The sequence below is a fragment of the Mauremys reevesii genome, linkage group 24, assembly GCF_016161935.1.
Source record: "Mauremys reevesii isolate NIE-2019 linkage group 24, ASM1616193v1, whole genome shotgun sequence".
Classification (NCBI taxonomy): domain Eukaryota; kingdom Metazoa; phylum Chordata; order Testudines; family Geoemydidae; genus Mauremys; species Mauremys reevesii.
The window spans coordinates 19,050,373-19,068,635 of record NC_052646.1 but is presented as its reverse complement, the minus strand read 5'-3'; the positions used below and the strand labels follow the sequence as shown (position 1 = coordinate 19,068,635).

At 51.5% G+C, this 18,263-nt stretch overlaps 1 protein-coding gene across 1 annotated transcript in view; it reads left to right on the top strand.

Annotated features, from left to right (window-relative positions):
• Window positions 1–18,263, top strand: part of LOC120390224 (sialic acid-binding Ig-like lectin 10) — a 112,035-nt gene that overhangs the window by 24,239 nt on the left and 69,533 nt on the right. Inside the window, exons 2-3 of the mRNA XM_039512682.1 lie at window positions 16,571–16,720; window positions 17,019–17,423. Of these exons, the coding sequence (XP_039368616.1) occupies window positions 16,597–16,720; window positions 17,019–17,423 (529 nt within the window). The 5' untranslated portion in view covers window positions 16,571–16,596. The remainder of the gene's footprint in view (window positions 1–16,570; window positions 16,721–17,018; window positions 17,424–18,263) is intronic.

Below are 18,263 nucleotides of genomic sequence, written 5' to 3'. Positions count from 1 at the left end.
TGACCCAGAGGAGAGCCCAGAGAAGGGGCAGGGAATCTCAGAAACCACTGAGTTGGGTGAGGATTGCTGTGACTCTGTAAAACAGGGAAGCAGGGTGCTTCCAAGTATGAGAGGGGCCAGTGGTTTAGCCAGGGTTGCTGCCGAGGAGGAGTGGCAGAGAAAAAAGTCACATGTCCTTCGGCGGCATTTCGGCGGCCCTGCGCATGCGCTGAAATTCTGCCAAAAGATGGAGTGGCGCATGCGCAAGGCCACCGAAAGACGGAGCAGTGTGCCACCAAAATCACGGATCAGTGGAAAAGGCACAACTTGGGAAAATCTGGGCTCAGGGGAGCAGGCGCTCCCCCTGCTCCCCCCCCCAGCTACACTACTGGGAGGGGTTAAGACTAGGTCTTTTCCCGCAGAAGGCAATATGCCCTCAGGCACAGGGACAGGAGAGGTGTTGTCAATGATTAAGGAAACTGTCCAAAGTGTTAGCTAATAGAGTTTTGAAGATGAACAAGCAACAGAACCCTTCCTAGGGAGCACAGAGAAATGTGTCTTGGGGGGGGGGGACCAGAAGAGAGAACTGGGGAAGAAATAGTGGGGGTACAGGAATGTCTCCTTACTAGTCACTGATGTAAGCAGAGTCGGGATGAGCTCTACCCTGACATCTGGTGGTGAATTGTGGCAAGTTGTGGAAAAGAACTTCAGGGGCTGATCTCGTTTGCATAGGCACACCCACCCCACCTAGCATGAGCCCACAGCAGCCCAAACGGTCACTTTGGCTGCTGTGGGATCCCCAGTTTCTCTGTTATTCGGGCAGGAAGAATAAAGTGTTGTTACCCTGATTATGTGAATCAAGGACAATGAAACTGTTTTATGACAGAGGGACTCGCCATCAACTAAGTAGCATTCGCTAGACAAGGGACATGGGTTCCAACTCCCAGTGAATTGAGACAGGTTGGGGGTAGGTACTTATATCTGATAGTGTGGGTCCCCTTTGAGAACCTGAAATACTAATTGCATCTTCTCAGTCTACTGTGGGCTGTCAGAGCTAATTTTAATTCTATTAGGAGTCTAGTTACAGGCTGTTGAGCTGAATTTACTTTGGGCCAATGGTGTCCCAGCATGGGGGTTCCCTTACTATGAGCTGAAATTGCTAAAGAGCTGAAATTACTAAGAACTGAAATCACCGAGTGCCATGGAGGGTGAAGTTATGTTGCTGAATGGCTGGTGGAGCAGAGCTGTTTGCAGAATGGCTGGAGCTGCTTGCAAGATAGCTGGTGGAGCAGAGCAGCTGGTGGAGTGACTCATGGTGAAGGCTGCAGCAGAACCCCATGGAGAGGTGGGGCAGTCAGCCTCAAACCATGTAAGTTGTCCCTTAACCCTGCTGTACCCCATGTCCCTAGGCTGGGAGGTAAAACTCTGCAGATAAACTTTTTGAACTCTGGAGTTGCACTGACCAGGGATAGAGATTTGGGTTGTTGGACTTTGGGGTGATTTTTGCGTTGCTGGACTCAAGAGACTTTTGGGGTGTTGGACTTTTGGGACTTTGGGTGATTTTTTTGGGTTGCTGGACTTAAGACCCTGAGGGGAAAAGGGTACTGCCAAACTTACTTCAGGGGGGGTGTCTTTTGCTCATGGTTTGTGTTATGAATCCTGTTTGTGGTTGTCATAGGTCTCACCCCTACTCTGAACTTTAGGGTATAGATGTGGGGACCTGCATGAGAACCCCTAAGCTTAATTACCAGCTTAGATCTGGTTGCTGCCACCACCAAATGGTTTAAACACACATTTATGGCAAAGTCATTTGGAAACTTTTCCTTCCCGTTCCCCACTAATTCCCTGGTGAACACAATCCAAAATCCTTGGATCTTAAACCAAAGAGAAATTACTCATCCCCCCTTTCCTGGCAGGATTGGAGTTTAATTTCCCTTTCCCCCACCAATTCCCGGTGAGTCCAGATCCAACCTCCTTGGATCTTGAAACAAGGAAAAATCAATCAGGTTCTTAAAACAAGACTTTTAATTAAAGAAAAAAGAAAGGTGAAATGAAAACCTCCATGAGATTAACATGCAAGGAAATCTCACAGACAACAGACTCAGAACACAGAGGATGTTCCCCTAGGCAAAAATCTTAGTTACACAAAAGAAAACCCAATTTGATTATCCCTCTAATGCAAAAAGACAAATCACAAAAGGAAATAAACATAAGCTAATTCATTCCTTCTCTAATACTCACTACCCTGGTTGATTTCTGGATTTTTTTTTTACTCCAGCACAGAACTTAATTAATCGAACAAAGGAAGAACTTCCCTCCTTCCTCTTGAAACATCTTGTCCCCCCATTGGTTCCTCTGATCAGGTGTCAGCTAGGCTAAGTGAACTTCTTAACCTTTAACTGTCTGTTTATGACAGTGGTGTTTCCCCAACATAATGCCACATTTTCCCTCCTTTATTAAAAGGCTTTTGCTACACTCACACTCTGTGCTTGCGAGAGGGGCAGTATTGCCTCCTAGAGGCACCCGGGGGATGATATGTAGTTGTCCCAGGTCACTGGGTGGGGGCTTAAGCTGGTTTTGCATTGTGTTATTGAAATGGAACCCCTAGATACTGAACCCAGCCCTTGTTGCTCTGTGGATGGATGGGAAAGGCCATTTCTAGGGCCTCTATTTTTGCGGAGTTTGTTATTTTCATTTCTCAGGGTTTATTTTTAGCAATTTTGCAGTTCTGTGCAGAGGTCCAAAAATTGGACTTTGATTTTGTATATACTGTGATAGACCCAGGCCAGTTGGGTACAGTAGAGTCACAGAAGGCAGATATTCTGGCCACTGGATTAGCAGTTTTCTATTCCCTGACTGACCAGAGCAGGCGCTGCTTCAGGCTAATGAGAACACCTGACTTCAATTAACCTGCAAGAGTCAGGTGAGGCCATTAAGGTAATGTGACCATCTGACTCTAATTAAGGCCCTTCTGATACTATAAAAGAGCTCACTCCAGTCAGGCTGGGGAGAGACAGGGAGAGGAAGTGTGGCTGAAGGTCTGGTTAATGAAGACACCCTCAAACCATCGTTAAGGGAGCCCTAAGGTAAGGGGGGAGAAGCAGGAGAGCTGTGGGGAAGTGGCCCGGGGAAATGTAGCAACTCTGACAGTGAAAGGTCGGCTGCCAACAGCTGCTACCATTAAGGTCCCTGGGCTGGAACTCAGAGTAGAGGGCGGACCCGGGTTCCCCCCAACCTGCCACTACAGAAACACCTCCTGGGAAGGGAAGACAGGTCCCTGTCAGGAGGCTAAACTGTTCTGAGATAAGCCCTAGAGATAACAGAGACTGTGGGAGTTCTCTCACCAACCTCCTTGCAGGCCTATGATGAACAGGGCTCAGCAGACTGTAACCCTGGCCCTAGAGAGAGAAGGGCTACGTTGAGGGTCACGGTGAGCCACTGAGGCTAGCGAAACCACCTAGAAGCGCGGGACCCACGGGGGCAAGGTCAGAGCTCTGCCACAATACTCCAAAGAGTAATGTCTGTTATATGCATTCCTCATTACAATAGTATATACTTGGGCTTGGCAGAATTCAACTAAGAATATTGATGTTTATTTTTAAGCCTTTTGTTCAATTTGTCTATTTAAATTTTCACAGTTGCAGGTGTGATGTTGCACTCTATGATTTTATAAAAATATGCTAATGAGTGAATATAATGTAACTGGAATATGTTTCATGCAAAAGGTCTCTTGTAAGGTATCATTACAAAGCTTATAATCTACTGTGTGTGGTCATCCTATTTCTATAAATGTACCACTCTTGTGTCTAAAACTAGAAATATGAACTGTAACTCTGAGGGCCTATTGTAATTATGCAAAGTGTGGGCCATTAATGGTTGTTTGGAATCTTGATGGCTCCCATCAGCCAGGACAATTGACTGGGATGGCTCTGTTTGCAGGCAGGCCTTCCTGTGAGTCAGGCTGGGAGGAATGAAGGCTTGGGGTCTTACAGTGACCTGTGATCATGTCACTTGAACTGGAATCCATCTTTAACTTGGTGCTTTTCCAGTGAGGAGGGGTGGGAACCAGGAGGGACAAAGGATTCCCGCCTTATGCAAAAGATATGTAAGTGGGTGGAACAGAACAATGGGGAGGCCAACAAGAGCTGTACCAGGGGAAAGGATTGTGCCCAGACTAGGAAGGTGTCCAGTCTGAGAAAAGAAACTTATTGAAACATCTCTAAGGGTGGGATCTTATCTGTATTCAGTTTCTTGCTGTATTAGACATAGATTTGCGTGTTTTAGTTTATTTTACTTAGTAATTCACTTTGTTCTGTCTGTTACTACTTGGAACCACTTAAATCCTACTTTCTGTATTTAATACGGGGGCTCGTCCTGTGACAGGTTAAATCACAGAACCCCCCTGGGAGCTGCCACCTGATGTGCCAAGACCATTTCTGCCCCTGCTTTCCTGCCCCATCAGCTTAGGACTTCAGTGCCCTGCCTAGTTTGAGCCAGAGCCGCTAGCCTGCTGCAAACGCAGACCCAGGTCTGAACCACATCCCCTAACAGCCGTAGGCTTGCCTGAAAGCAGCTCACAGAAGTGTTCTTGTCTTTAATGCTCAGCTCCCAATGGGGTCTAAACCCAAATAAATCCATTTTACTCTGTATAAAGTAAACTCATGAATTGTTCGCCCTCTATAACACAGAGAGGTATGCACCACTGTTTGCTCCCCCACCCCCAGGTATTAATACATACTCTGGGTTAATTAATAAGTAAAAAGTGATCTTTTTTGCTGGTCCTCTGTAACAACAAACTACTTCTCCCACCGCCTTGTTAAACCAGTAACCCCCAAGGAAACTCAGTCCCACCCCATCTGCATGCAAACCATTGCAAAAACCAAGACCTTCCCCCCCACACTTCATGCCATCTCTCCCCGCTTCGAGTCTGAACTGAGTGGGGTCATTTAACCAGTTACCTGGGGAAGTTCAGGGGCCCTGGCTATAACATTGGCCCTCCCCTGCACATGGCCCACCTCCATAACCCTGGAGGAGCAGGCTCCATCTCAGGAGCTTCGCATTAGCCCTTTCATTTGGTGCAGCCACATCAGGGGCAAATGGTCAGTGTACACACTAAAGTGCTGCTCAAAAAGATACAGCTGCAGGTTTTTAAGGGCCCATCCCATGGCCAGGCATTGCTTCCCTATGGCCGCATGGTGCTGCTTCCAGGGGAGCAGCTTCTTGCTCAGGTACACAATGGGGTGTCTCTCCCCCTTAGTATCAGTTTGCATCAGCGCTGCCCCGAGCCCGGTGTCTGAGGTGTCAGTGAACACCAGGAAGGATTTGCTAAATCTGGGTTTACCAGCACTGGGCCTTGTATGAGAGCCTCCTTCAGTGCCCAGAGAGCCCTCTGGCACTGCTCGGTCCAGACCACCCTGTCTGGCTTGCCCTTCCTACACAGCTCCGTAAGGGGAGTGTAGCGGGGTGGACCCCCACTCCTGCCCTGAAGGGTTAAAAACAGCCCTGGGAGGGGGCTGTGGCTGGGGAAAGCAGCTTTTAGGCTGGGCTGATTGGGGGAAGTGGCTGCAGCTGGGCCACGCCCCAAACAGACTCAGCTGGCCCTATAAAGGCAGAGAAGCCAGGGGCAGCCACAGTGTCTCTGTTTGTAGAGGAAGAAGAGTCTGGCTGCAGGGAGCTGGACACAGGGTACCTGAGGGGAGCAGGGCTGGGGAAAGGCAGAGGAGCTGGGGAGCTCCAGCCTGGAAAGCCCCAGGCTGCGGCCTAGCAGAAGGCCAAGAGGTACTGGGGGCTGCAGAGGGCAACCCAGGGGAAGGCCAAGGCAGGAGGTCCAAACCCCTTTGCCTATGATGAGTGTCTGATACTGCAGCCTGCCCCAGTGAACGGGGGCTAGATGGAGACTGGGCAGTAGCCTTATACTGAGGCGAGGTGGGGATAGTGGGGTGGGGGTATCCTGGGGAGGGGAGACCCTGAGAGAAAAGAGGTTACTGCCAGGGGGCAGCACCCCATGTAAAAGGGAACCGGGTCCAGGGAGGGACACGGGGCCAGAGGACAGGCGGATCACCGGCCTGCAGAGAGCGCTCTGGAGCTTGAACGAGCTAATTCCCAGGAGTCACCAGCAGGAGGTGCCGCAGGGGTGAGTCCACTCCTCCACAGGGGGCTAAAATAGGGCACAAACCTCCAGTAGCACCCCGCCATCCCAATGAAAGCTTGAATCTGCTGTTTCTCCTGGGGAGCGGCCAGTCCTTGACTGCCCACACTTAGACAGCTCTGGCTTTAGGTGGCTGCTCCTCACCAGGTACGACACCTCTGCTATCCCCACTCTGCACTTTCCAGCTTTTATAGTCAGTCCTGCATCCCTTGGGCCCTGGCTAGGTTCTCCCTGGCCAAGCCCATGAGCTCAGTGAGTTTTTCTGGGAAAGTCAGGACATGCTCCACCCCTGACTCTCCATCGGGACAGGCCTTCCCCTTCCACTCAGCCCTCATCAAGTCCAGGGGTCCCTCACTCTCCTCCCATAGAGCAACTCAAACAGGGAGAACCCTGTGGATTCCTGGGGCACTTCCCTCTGTGCAAACAGCAGGTGGGGTAAATACTTGTCCCAGTCCTGCAGGTGCTGGTCCATAAATATTTTCAGCGTCATCTTTAGGGTCTCATTGAACCTCTCCACCGGCCCATTGGACTGAGGGTGATACACAGAGGCCCAGGTGTGTCAGTCCCCACACTTCACCACAAGCACTGGAGTGGGGCCAACATGAAGTTGGACCCCTGGTCTATAAGGACCTTCTTGGGGAACCCCACTCTGCTGAAGATGGTCAGCAGTGCATCTGCCACAGTGTCTGCCTCGAGAGAGGCCAGGGCCACCGCCTCAAGGTAGCGCATAGCGAAATCCACCACCACCAGGATGTATTTCTTCCCCGACCGGGTCACCCTGCTGAGGGGCCCCACTATGTCCACGGCCAACTTCTGGAAAGGCTCCTCTATGATGGGCAAAGGTCTCAGCAGTTCTTTACATTTATCCTGGGCCTTCCCCACCCTCTGGCAGGGGTCACAGGACCTGCAGTGTTGCTGGACGTTGTCAAAGTCCCCAGGCCAGTAAAAGTTCTGCAGCAGCCTCTGCCTGATGCACCGGATGACCTGATGATCCCAAGAGGTGAATATCATGGGCCAAGTACAACAGTCTGCAGCGGTACTTCTGGGGAACCACCAGCTGCCTCCTGGCTTTCCAAGGTTCAGTTTACCCCAGGCCAGCCCATTCCCCCGTACAGGAATCCCTTCTCCCACAGGATCCTCCCCCTGGGATCCTGCACCGCTGTGGCCGGTAAGGGCCCTCAGGATCCCTCTTTAGAGAAGCTCCTGCAGCTCAATCTGGAATTGAGCTGCTGGGTTTAGGGCCACAGTTCTGGTTGGCTGTGCCTCAATTCCCACCTTCTGTCAGAGGTTCAGGCCCAGCCCTGTTGAGCCCTACCCTCGGTGCTTCACTCCCTGCCATTGGGAGGTTCTGCACTGCTGGACTGGGACATGTTGTCCCTCGCTGGCTCTGGCTAAGGACCAGGGCACTCTGAGTGCTAGCCAGCTAGTCCTCCAAGTCATTACCCAGTAGCATCTCCGTGGGTAGCTGATCGTGCACCCCAACCTCATTGGGGCCCTCCCTTAGTTCCCCATTTCAGGTGTATCCTCACTACAGACACCTCGAGGGGGGCCCAAACACCCCCCTCAGGGTCAGGTAGGCATCGGGCACTAGCTAATCTGGGTCCACCCCCTCGGGCTGCACCGGTGTCACCTCAGCGCTCATGTCCCAGAAGCCCTAGATGCTGCTTCCCCCCCACCTCGATGGGGATGATGTAGCGATTGTCTCCCCAGGTCAGTCGGTGAATTGAGTGTGGGTGCTCCAGAGCCAGAGCCCTGCCTTCCCCAGCTGGCCTGGCCTGGCCTGACGGTCCCCTCCCTCTGGCCTTGCCGCATGGACTGCAGCCCCCTGGATTGTTGATGCCTGCTTGGTCTCCTGAGCCTTAGCACCTCTCTGAGCCTTAGCACGCCTGTCTCTCACCATGGGCCCCGTCAGGGAGTCCCCTTGCTCTGGACCCCTGGGGCATCCACTCTCAGAGGGAATAATGCCCCCCTGCTCTCTAGCCCGGAGCGACTCTCAGCCAGCGTAACACAGGAGGGTTTATTGAGCGTCTGAACCCAGCACAGGAAACTCTCAGGGCCTCAGGCCTGGCCTTCCTCACCACAACACATGTAGGTGTCTCCAGCCCCCAGGTGGGCTCTGGCTGCTCTCTCCTCCTAGCCCAGAGACCCCTCCTTCCAGCTGGGCATCCAATATCACCAGCTCCCGCATCTGTCCTTTGTCTTCTGTCTAAGGAAAAACAGGCTGCCTGGGCCGCCTCCTCTCATCCGTCCTTTGTCCCCCTGTGGCTGGAACCGGCTGGTCAGGTCACTGGGGTCCTCTCCCCACAACCCATTGTCCTCCCACTGGCCCAAACCGGCTGTGACTCCCGAGCTGGGACTCCAGGTCATCAGGTCACCAGTCGCTGGGGTATCCATCCTCCAGGCCATTCACTGGCCCTCTGTAACAACAAACCCTCTTCCACCACCTCGTTAAACCAGTAATACCCAGGGAAACTGAGTCCCACCCCCTCTGCATGCCAACCATTGAAAAATCAAAACAAAAATCCCTGTTTCATCACACTCATTCACCTGCTCTCCACGGCTGTCGCCCAGCCCTGAACTGGGTCCCACGGGCTGGAGGTGGAGCAACTCACCGATTGGAAACTTCCTGTTGTACAAGTTCTGCTCAGCAACCAGCTTCCCAGCACAGCCGCAGGTGCCCACACTCAGGGAGGAAGAGCTGACGTGCCATTAGCCTGGGGCAGAGTGGGCCTGGGTCTTGATGGGGTGCGAGACTCGGGAGGGCCCAGCCATCGGGGATGGTCTCAATGCCCCAGGGGGCGCTGTGTTTCTTTTAGTTCTAGGTTTCTCCCAAACCCTTGCATATCTCAACGCTGGGTGAGGAGTCCTTGTATAAACATGCCCCACCCCAGAGGCAGCCACATCTCAGCACTGGGGAGATGTCCCTGTGTTGACCCAGGCCAGATTCAGCTGCGTGTCAGTTCTTAAGTCGAAGGATGGATTCTGTGGTGGGCTGTGGAATCCAGCTGCCTCTCCGGATCCAGCCGATGACCCGGGTCTCATCACAAGGGAGTCCCCAGACTCAGTGACCCGGAACCTGGGAGGCGTTTGAGGAATCGAGAGACAGCAAACAAACATCTGAGTTCAATGAACCAGCTACAGTCTGCTGGCATCTCCCCTGCTGAGAGACCCTAGAGGGGAAGAACCCCGGGTCCCATTCCAACTCCCCAGAGCTAGCCAGTGCCCCACCCTGCTGAGACCCTAGAGGGGGAAGGCCCCATGCCCCATTCCCCTTATTCTCAGCCAGACCCCTGCGGTGGGGCTGGAAGCCGACTGTCAGTGGGAGCTGCCTGTATCTGTGACAATCTCCGTCTTGCATGGATGGCACCGAGATCTCCAGCCACTGGAACGGGGCTTCTGCAAGATGCTCTAGGGCCAGATTCACACGCTGACTTCCCCTTCCTGTCTTGAAATCTCACATCTCACCCCAGCCCTGACACTCGCACCCGCTCTCTGCCAGGCAGGTCTCCTCATGCACCCGGCTCTTCCCATTGGATTTGGGATTCCCTAGCTGTCATAACCAGGTATCTCCTGTTCCAGTGCGCTGTTCCCAGCGCCCCACCCCAGAGGCAAACGCATCTCAGCTCCGGGTGAGCAACCCCTGGGCAGTGTCGCTGTGTGGCTGTTCCCCAGCTCTCCCGCCCCGGAGGCGGCTGCATCTCAGCTTGTGGTGAGTGATTTGTGTCTGCGGCATGTACAATACGATAAGAGGTGTGAGCTGCTAGCTTTAAAATATTATTGTGTTACTGGAAAAAAGCAGTAATCAAGGGATAGAGCTGGGATGGGAGGCAGGTAGCCAGGACTCCTGGCTTCCATCCATGGCTCGGGGAGGAGACTGGGGTGTAGATGGTCTCAGAGCCAGGTGTGACGGGTTCGGGCACAGAGACCCCCTTGGGACAGTCACTGGATGTGCTGAAGCTACCTCTGAGCCTGTTTTCCCTGCTAGTTTGGGACTCCAGATCCCTGCCTTGTTGAGCCAGACATGCCCGTCTGCTGCAGCCCAGACCCAGGTCTGGTCCATGCTCCCAAAGCTGCAGACTTGAACCGAAAACTACTCAGCAGGTTACCTATCTCCAGAACCCAATCACCCAGTTCCCAATAGGATCCAAACCCCAAATAAATCCATTTTACTCTGTATAAAGCTTATACAAGATAAACTCATCAATTGTCCACCCTCTATAACACTGATAGAGAGAGATGCACAAGTATTAATAAATTCACTTCTGTTCATTAATTAACCCAGAGTAAGTGATTAAGTATAAAAAGTAGGATTTAAGTGGTTTCAAGAAATAACAGACAGAACAAAGTAGTTACTAAGCAAAATAAAAGAAAACATGCAAGTCTAAGCCTAATATGTTTAAGAAACTGAATACAGGTAAATCTCACCCTCAGAGATGTTCCAATAAGCTTCTTTCACAGACTAGACTCCTTCCTAGTCTGGGCCCAATCCTCTCCCCTGGTTCAATTCTTATTAGCTCCAGCTCAGGTGGTAACTAGGGGTTTTCTCATGACTACAGCCGCCTTTGTTCTGTTCCACCCCCTTTTATGGCTTAGACAAAGGATTCCCACCTTGTGCCACTCTGGCTCCCCACCCCTCCTCCTAAATGGAAAAGCACCAGGTTTAAGAAGGATTCCAGTACCAGGTGACATGGTCACATGTCCTGGGAGACCCCAAGCCTCCCTTCTTTTTGGCCTCACTCACAGGAACACAGGAAGGCTTTCAGGTAAACAGCCATTTACAACCAATTGTCCTAGTCAGTGGGAGCCATCAAGAGTCTAAACCACCATTAATGGCCCAAACTTTGCATAATTACAATAGGACTTCAGAGTAATACTTCAGATTTCTAGCTTCATATACAAACATGATACATTTGTACAAATAGGATGAACTCACTCAGTGGATTATAAATTTTGTAATGATATCTTACAAGAGACCTTATGCATAAAGCATATTCTAATTGCATTATATTCACCCTCATAAGCATATTTCCATAAACATATAGAGTGCAATGTCACCCCAGGACTCCTGGGTTCTGTCCCTGGTTCTGGGAGAGGAGCAGGGTCTAGTGGGTTAGAGTGGGTGGTGGTGGCAGGGAGTGTCAACTCCTGGGTTCTATCCCAACTCTGGGAGGAGAGTGAGGGTTAGGGGGGCTCAAAGTCTGGACTCCTGGGTTCTATTTCCAGCCCCACAAGCAACATGCAGCCTGCCCGTGTTGCAGGGAAGCCGAGGGCAGCCCCTGCCAGATGGAGGGGAAGTTGGCAGGATGTTGGTGCTGGGGTTTCTGAGACAGCATCTCTCCCCGATGGCCCCCTCAGCACCCACTTCTGCTTTCAGGTTACTGTGCATGACAGCTCCCCAGGCTCCGAGTCTCAAACCCTGGGGAACCCGGGCTGCAGGGTCGGAGACCCAGGCACTGGGTCCCCCTCTGCAGGTATAGGGGGGAGTGGAACTAGGGTGGGGGAGGGAGCTGGATGGACTTTGGAGACTGGGGTGCCCCTCAATCCCGACCCGCAGCCCCTTGCTATCCCAGCCCTGGGCTCCCTGCCCCCACAGCTCTGCCAGTGGCTCCCCAGCCCGAGCAGGATCCCACCCCAGAGCTTCCTCACTATGGGGACCACACTGGAGGCATCGACTTAGGGGGCCACGTACAGCAGGGGGTTCCCCAGCTCTCAGCCTCCTTCCCGAGAACACTTGAGGGCAGCAGAGGGATGGCAGGAAATGGAACTCCCGGGGGTTTCCCCTTCCCCATGGGGGCGGTTTTGGAGGGAAGGGAGGGCAGGTATTGCAGAGGGGGCAGTTATGTTATGCTTATAAGAAGCACACGGCATCTTCTTCAGGGGAAAAGGCAAAACTCCACATTTATTACCATATGCATTGAAAAACTCTCTCTCTCTCTCGCTCTCTGCCACCAGTCAATGTTATAGTTACCAATCCGGATCAATCTAGTGGCCAGCTAGGTTGATCAAAGGTAGGGAGGAGCCAAGTTCTGTTGGTCGCAACATGATGCTCCTGGGAAGTCTTGGCAGGATGAACCTAAAGTTTCATGGCAAAGCACCCTGTTTATATAGTGATCTTCCTTCATTGGGACCAATGAGTTTTGCACCATCATGCTGTAATAAATCACAGTTTGATGAGTACTTGTTTTCTTAAATTGTTCTCATCCTTTAGCTTGTTCTTTCATCACTCTCTCAGGGAGTTTCCCCATGTTTTGATCACAGCTATCTTCTCCCCATTGAAATGTGCCTGCCCCATCTTTTAGAGTCGTCAATCTGCCCTCCTCTGACATCTCAATAGGGGCAGGTTGCAATCTTCTGGTGCCTTTATGTCTATCCTCAGATCCTCCCTAGAACATCTGGTCCAGTGATGGCCTTCACACTTATCTTCTAACACACACATTCCTCATTCACACGGAGAACAGAACTGATTTACACAGAACATTTGAACAGGGACATCAAATTGCAGCGTAGGAGAAAACAATCCTGGCATCCTTTTACTTATTTCAAAATGCTAATTTTAAACCTACAACAAAGTGGTGACCCTAAAGGTCTGTTACTGCCTTGAAATCAGCTTCAGACAGAAGATTCTGGCTGATGCATCCTTACCAATGGTCCATTAGGCCGTTCCTTCCTGCTTTCAGAAAGGGTGCTGGCAGAATATGGTCAAATCATACACCAATACATTTAATACATGCTACATTATGATTATTTATCCTTAATTCTAAATTATACAGCCCCTCCCCCATGAAATCCTGCTACTACAGTTATAGATATCCCAGGGGGAGCATATATGTGCAAACTTCTCCCCCATCCTCCAGCTGCGCTCACCCCATTGCCCCCCATGGAGCTGTGTGGCGACCCAGAACAGATCTCTCTGGAGCCCCACTTGGCACCTCCCTCCAATCCAACTTCTTTCCATTGACAGTTACTCTTTTGCGGTTGTCTCTTTTCTAAGCTGAACAGTCCCAGTCTTATTAATCTCTCCTCATATGGAAGCTGTCCCATGGTGTATGGTGCCACTGGACTCCTCGTTGTTCATACGGAAGCTGTTCCACGCCCCTAATCTTTTTGTTGTCCTTTTCTGAACCTTTTCCAATTCCATTTAGAGATAGGGCCACCAGAACCGCACGCAGTATTTAAAATGTGGGCATATCAGGGATTTATATAGAGGCAATATGATACTTTCTGTCTTTTTATCTGTCCCTTTCTTAATGATTCCCAACATTCTGTTCGCTTTTTCGACTGCCGCTGCACATTGAATGGATGTTTTCAGAGAACTATCCACAATGACTCAAAAATCTCTTGAGTGGTAACAGGTAATTTTATATGCATAGTTGGGATTCTGTTTCCCAATGTGCATCACTTTCCATTTATTAACATTGAATTTCATCTATTTTGTTATCCAGTCATCCAGTTTTGTGAGTTCTCCTTGTAGAGATTCACAGTCAGCTTTAAACTTAACTCTCTTGAGTAGTTTTGTATCGTATGCAAATTTTGCCACCTGTTTACCCCTTTTTCCAGATCGTTTATGAATATGTTGGACAGCACTGGTCCCAATACAGACCAATGGGGGACACCACTATTTACCTCTCCCCACTGTGAAAATTGACCATTGATTCCAATCCTTTGTTTGCTATCTTTTAACCAGTTACTGGTCCAGGAGAGGACCTTCCCACTTATCCCATGACTATGTGTTTCCTTAAGAGTCTTTGGTGAAGGACCTTGTCAAAAGTTTTCTGAAAATCTAAGGATATGTCTTCACTACCCGCTGGATCAGCAGGCAGTGATCGATCCAGTGGGGATCAATTTATCACGTCTAGTGTAGACATGATAAATCAACCTCTGAGTGCTCTCCCATTGACTCCTGTACTCCTGCACAACAAGAAGCACAGGCAGAGTCGACGGGGGAGCAACAGCAGTAGACTCACTGCGGTGAAGACACCATGGTAAGTCGATCTAAGTACGTCGACTTTAGCTACATTATTCATGTAGCTGAAGTTGCGTAGCTTAGATCAATCCCCTCCCCCCCAGTGTAGACCAGGGCTAAGTTCAATGACTGGATCACCCTTGTGTACATGCTTTTTGACACCCTAAAAAAATTCTAGTAGATTGGTGAGGCATGATTTCCTTTTACAAAAACAATGTTGAGTCTTTATTATAGTTTCAACCAGTTTGTCCAATACTGAATTTAGGCTTAGTGGCCTCTAATTCCTGGGATCACTGCGGGAGCCTTTTAAAAAAATTGGTGTCACATTAGCTATAACCCAGTCATCTGGTACAGAAGATGATTTAAATGATAGATTACATACCACAGTTAGTAGTTCTGCAATCTCATATTTGTGTTCCTTGAAAAGTCTCTAGCTTACTTATGAGAATGTCATGTGGGACTGTGTCAAAAGCCTTGCTGAAGTCCAGGTATATTACATCCACCACTTTCCTCCAGCCCCCAACCAGTTAGCTCGTCAAAGAAGGAAACCAAGCTGGTTTGGCAGGATTTGTTCTTGGTAAATCCATGCTGGTGATCCCCCTTCGGCCTCACAAATTGAAGGTTTTATACATCGCTCTAGAAGCGTTCCATGTGTTGAGGTCAGGTTGACTGGTCCAGTGCTGACTCCAGCTTTTTTGCCACTCCAAGTGGAGAAGTGAGAAGAAAAAAAAAAAAGATAAAGCCGTTCGGCGGCACTTCAGCAGCAGCTTGATCGTGCCGCTTCATTCTTCTGTGGCAGTTCGGCATCGGGTCCTTCGCTCCCTCTCTTCCTCTTCAGCAGCACTTCAGGGACTGAGGGACCCGCCGCCGAATTGCCACCAAAGACCTGGACGTGACGCCCATTTCCATTGGCCGCCCCAAGCACCTGCTTCCTTCAGTGGTGCCTGGAGCCAGCCCTGGACTGGTCTATAGTTCTCCGGCTCCTCCTTTCCCCCCCCTTTTAAAGATGGCCCCTCTGTTAGCCCTTGTCAAGGTTTCTTTCCCCACTCTGAACTTTAGAGAACAAATGTGGGGACCTGCATGGACATTTCTAAGCTTAATTTACTAGCTTAGATCTGGTACACTGCCACCAGCCAGAAGTTAGTGTTTTGCACACTCCCTGTCCCCCCAAAACCTTCCCTGGGGAACACAGATCCAGACTTCTTGGATCTTAACACAAGGAGAAATTAACCATCCCCCTTCCTTTTCCCCCAGACTTTCCTCTCTCTGGGTTGCCTTGAGAGGCTTCACACAGATCCAAACGCCTTGGATCTTAAAACAAAGAGGAATTAACCATCCCCCCCTCCTTTTTTCCCCCCACCAACTCCTGGTGAGTTCAGACCCAATTTCCTGGATCTTAAAACAAAGAAAAATCAATTAGGTTCTTAAAAAGAGAGCTTTTAATTAAAGAAAAAGAAAAGGTAAAAATTATCTCTATAAAATTAGGATGGAAAAAGCTTACAGGGTACTGAAATGTATATAGCCAGAGAAATCCCCTCTAGCCTCAGGTTCAAAGTTACAGCAAACAGAGGTAAAAAATCCTTCCAGCAAAAGAAGCATTTACAGGTTGAGAAAATAAACATAAGACTAACACGCCTTCCTGTCTAGGTGCTTACAAATTTGAAACATGAGACTGATTCAGAAAGATTTGGAGAGCCTGGATTGATGTCTGGTCCCTCTCCGTCCCGAGAATGAACAACCCCTAAAACAAAGAACCCAAATAAAGACTTCCCTCCAGCAAGATTTGAAAGTATCTTGTCCCTTCATTGGTCCTCTGGTCAGGTGTCAGCCAGGTTTACTGAGCTTCTTAACCCTTTAGAGGTAAAAGAGACATTAACCCTTAACTATCTGTTTATGACAGCCCTTCTCTCATCTTCTGGGACCTCTCCTGGTATCCATGAAATTGCAAATATTATTGCCAGTGGCTCCAAGATTTCTTCAACCAATTCCTTCAGCACCCCAGGTTGAACAGCTTCCTGCCCCACTGATCTGAATTCATTCAAATAGGTCAGAACATCTCTGACGTGTTCTTTACTGATCCCGATCTGCCGCCCTTCCCCTTTGTTGTCCGTGGTAACTTCACTGGTTGCCTGCTCACATGTTGTTTTTTGTGGGAAGACTGAAGCAAAGCAGGCACTGAGCAGCGCTGCCTTCCCACCATCTTCTGTCCCCAGATTATGGACAATCTCTTGATTCTTGGAGAAAATCTCAAGGTTTTTTTTGTTTTGTTTTTCTTTTGGCCAATTTAAGGATTTTTTTTTTTTTTAGCCCACAATCTTTCGGGACCGTCTGGTGATTTGAGGATTTTGGGGGGGCTTACTGCACAGCCAGCAGCCCCAGATCAGCCCATTGCAGAACCCAGCAGCACTGATGGTCCCCCAGGCAGATCTGTGTCCCCAAACACCCTCTGCTCTCACACTTCCCCCCTCATCTGTCTCTAGGTCTGTCCCAGCTGGATGCCCCAGCCATGGGCAGAGCCCTGCCCCCACAGCAGGACACCGGGGAAAGGGAGCTCCTGCCTCAGGGCCCCCCCTGGAGAGCAGGGGGTCCTGCCACGCTGAGGGTCCTGATCCTCACCCTGCTCTGGAGGGGTAAGTAAGCAGCACCTGCAGCCCCAGGGCAGAGGGAAGGGCAGAACCTGCACTAAGTGGGGCCAGGTCTGTCCCAGCCCCTGTGCTAGGGGGCACTGAGTGACAGGGAGTGAGGGCAGGGGGCTCGATGTAGGGAGGGATGGAAAGTAAATGGAGAGAGAGTTGGTCGAGGACCCAGGGCTGGGCTAGCAGGGGCTGCAGGTTGGCAGTGAGGGGCACCGGTGCAGCTGTGGGGGGATCTCAGGGTTTGTCACTACTTTCTATGGGTCCCAGTTTCATCGGTCTCCATCCCCTGCAGGGTCCCTGTCCCAGCGGCCTGGATTTACCCTGACGGTGCCGCAGTCGGTGTCGGTGCAGGAGGGTCTCTGCGTTCTCGTCCCCTGCATCTTCACGTACCCAGCCTCGTCTGACACCTACAATTCCTGGCCTCGGCTCTACAGATACTGGTACAAGGATGCAGCCGATGTGGGCCATGATTCGCCCGTGGCCAGCACTGACTTCAGCCGGAGGGTGTCGAAGGAGACCCAGGGCCGGTTCCAGCTGACGGTGGCTCCGGGCCATGGCGACTGCTCCCTGCAAATCAGCGATGCCCAATGGACGGATGCGGGGAAATATTTCTTTAGATTTGAGAAAGGAACATTGAAATACAAATACCTCTCCAATTCCGATGGCACTGATGCAAAGCTCGCGATCTCCGTGCCAGGTAAGAGCAGCCGCAGCCACCAGTGATCGGCCCCACTGACCCAGCCAGTCGCCGCCCTGGGGCCGGATCAGGGCTGCGCCCCCAGAGGGGAAAGGCCCCGTGTCCTCGAGTGATTCTCTCCCCTCTCCCCGTGTCTCAGGGCTGACGGAGGAGCCAGAGATCCAGATCTCGCCGGCGCGGGGGCTGCCAGGGACGCTGCTGGCCGGGGAGCCGGTGACTGTGACCTGCACGGCCCCTGGGCGCTGCTCCGGGCCCCCTCCCCGAGTCACCTGGACGGGGCCGTTCAGCGACACAGCCCGGGACGTCTCAGCCCCGCTGGCGAACGGCACCTGGGCCCACAGCTCCGCGCTCAGCTTCACGCCTGGCCCGGGGGACCACGGCAAAGAGCTCGTCTGCAGGGTCACCTACAGGCCACCACGGGGACCTTCCACCAGCAGAACCGTCCAGCTCCACATCGTCTGTGAGTGACCCCCCAGCCCCTCCACGCCGGCCCCCAGCCCCCTCTGGGATCCCCCCCCCCGGGCTCCCCAGCCCTGGCATCCAGCCCCTCCCCCAACTCTGACCAGTGCTGAGATCGCCACCCCGCACCAGGCACCCTCAGCCAATTCTACTCCAGGCCCCTTCACCCCACACAGGGCAGCCCCTTCTCCCTTGGGATCTTCACCCCGTCCTGCCCCCCTTGGCTATGGCTCCCCCCTCCCATCCTCACCCCCTGGTCCTTCTCTTCTGGGATCCTCTCTACCTCTGACCTGCCCTGCCCCCAGAATCCTCCTGTGCTAGGATCCACCCCCCCATTCCAGTCCCCCCTTGCTGGGATTTCCCCTCACACCAGCCACCTCA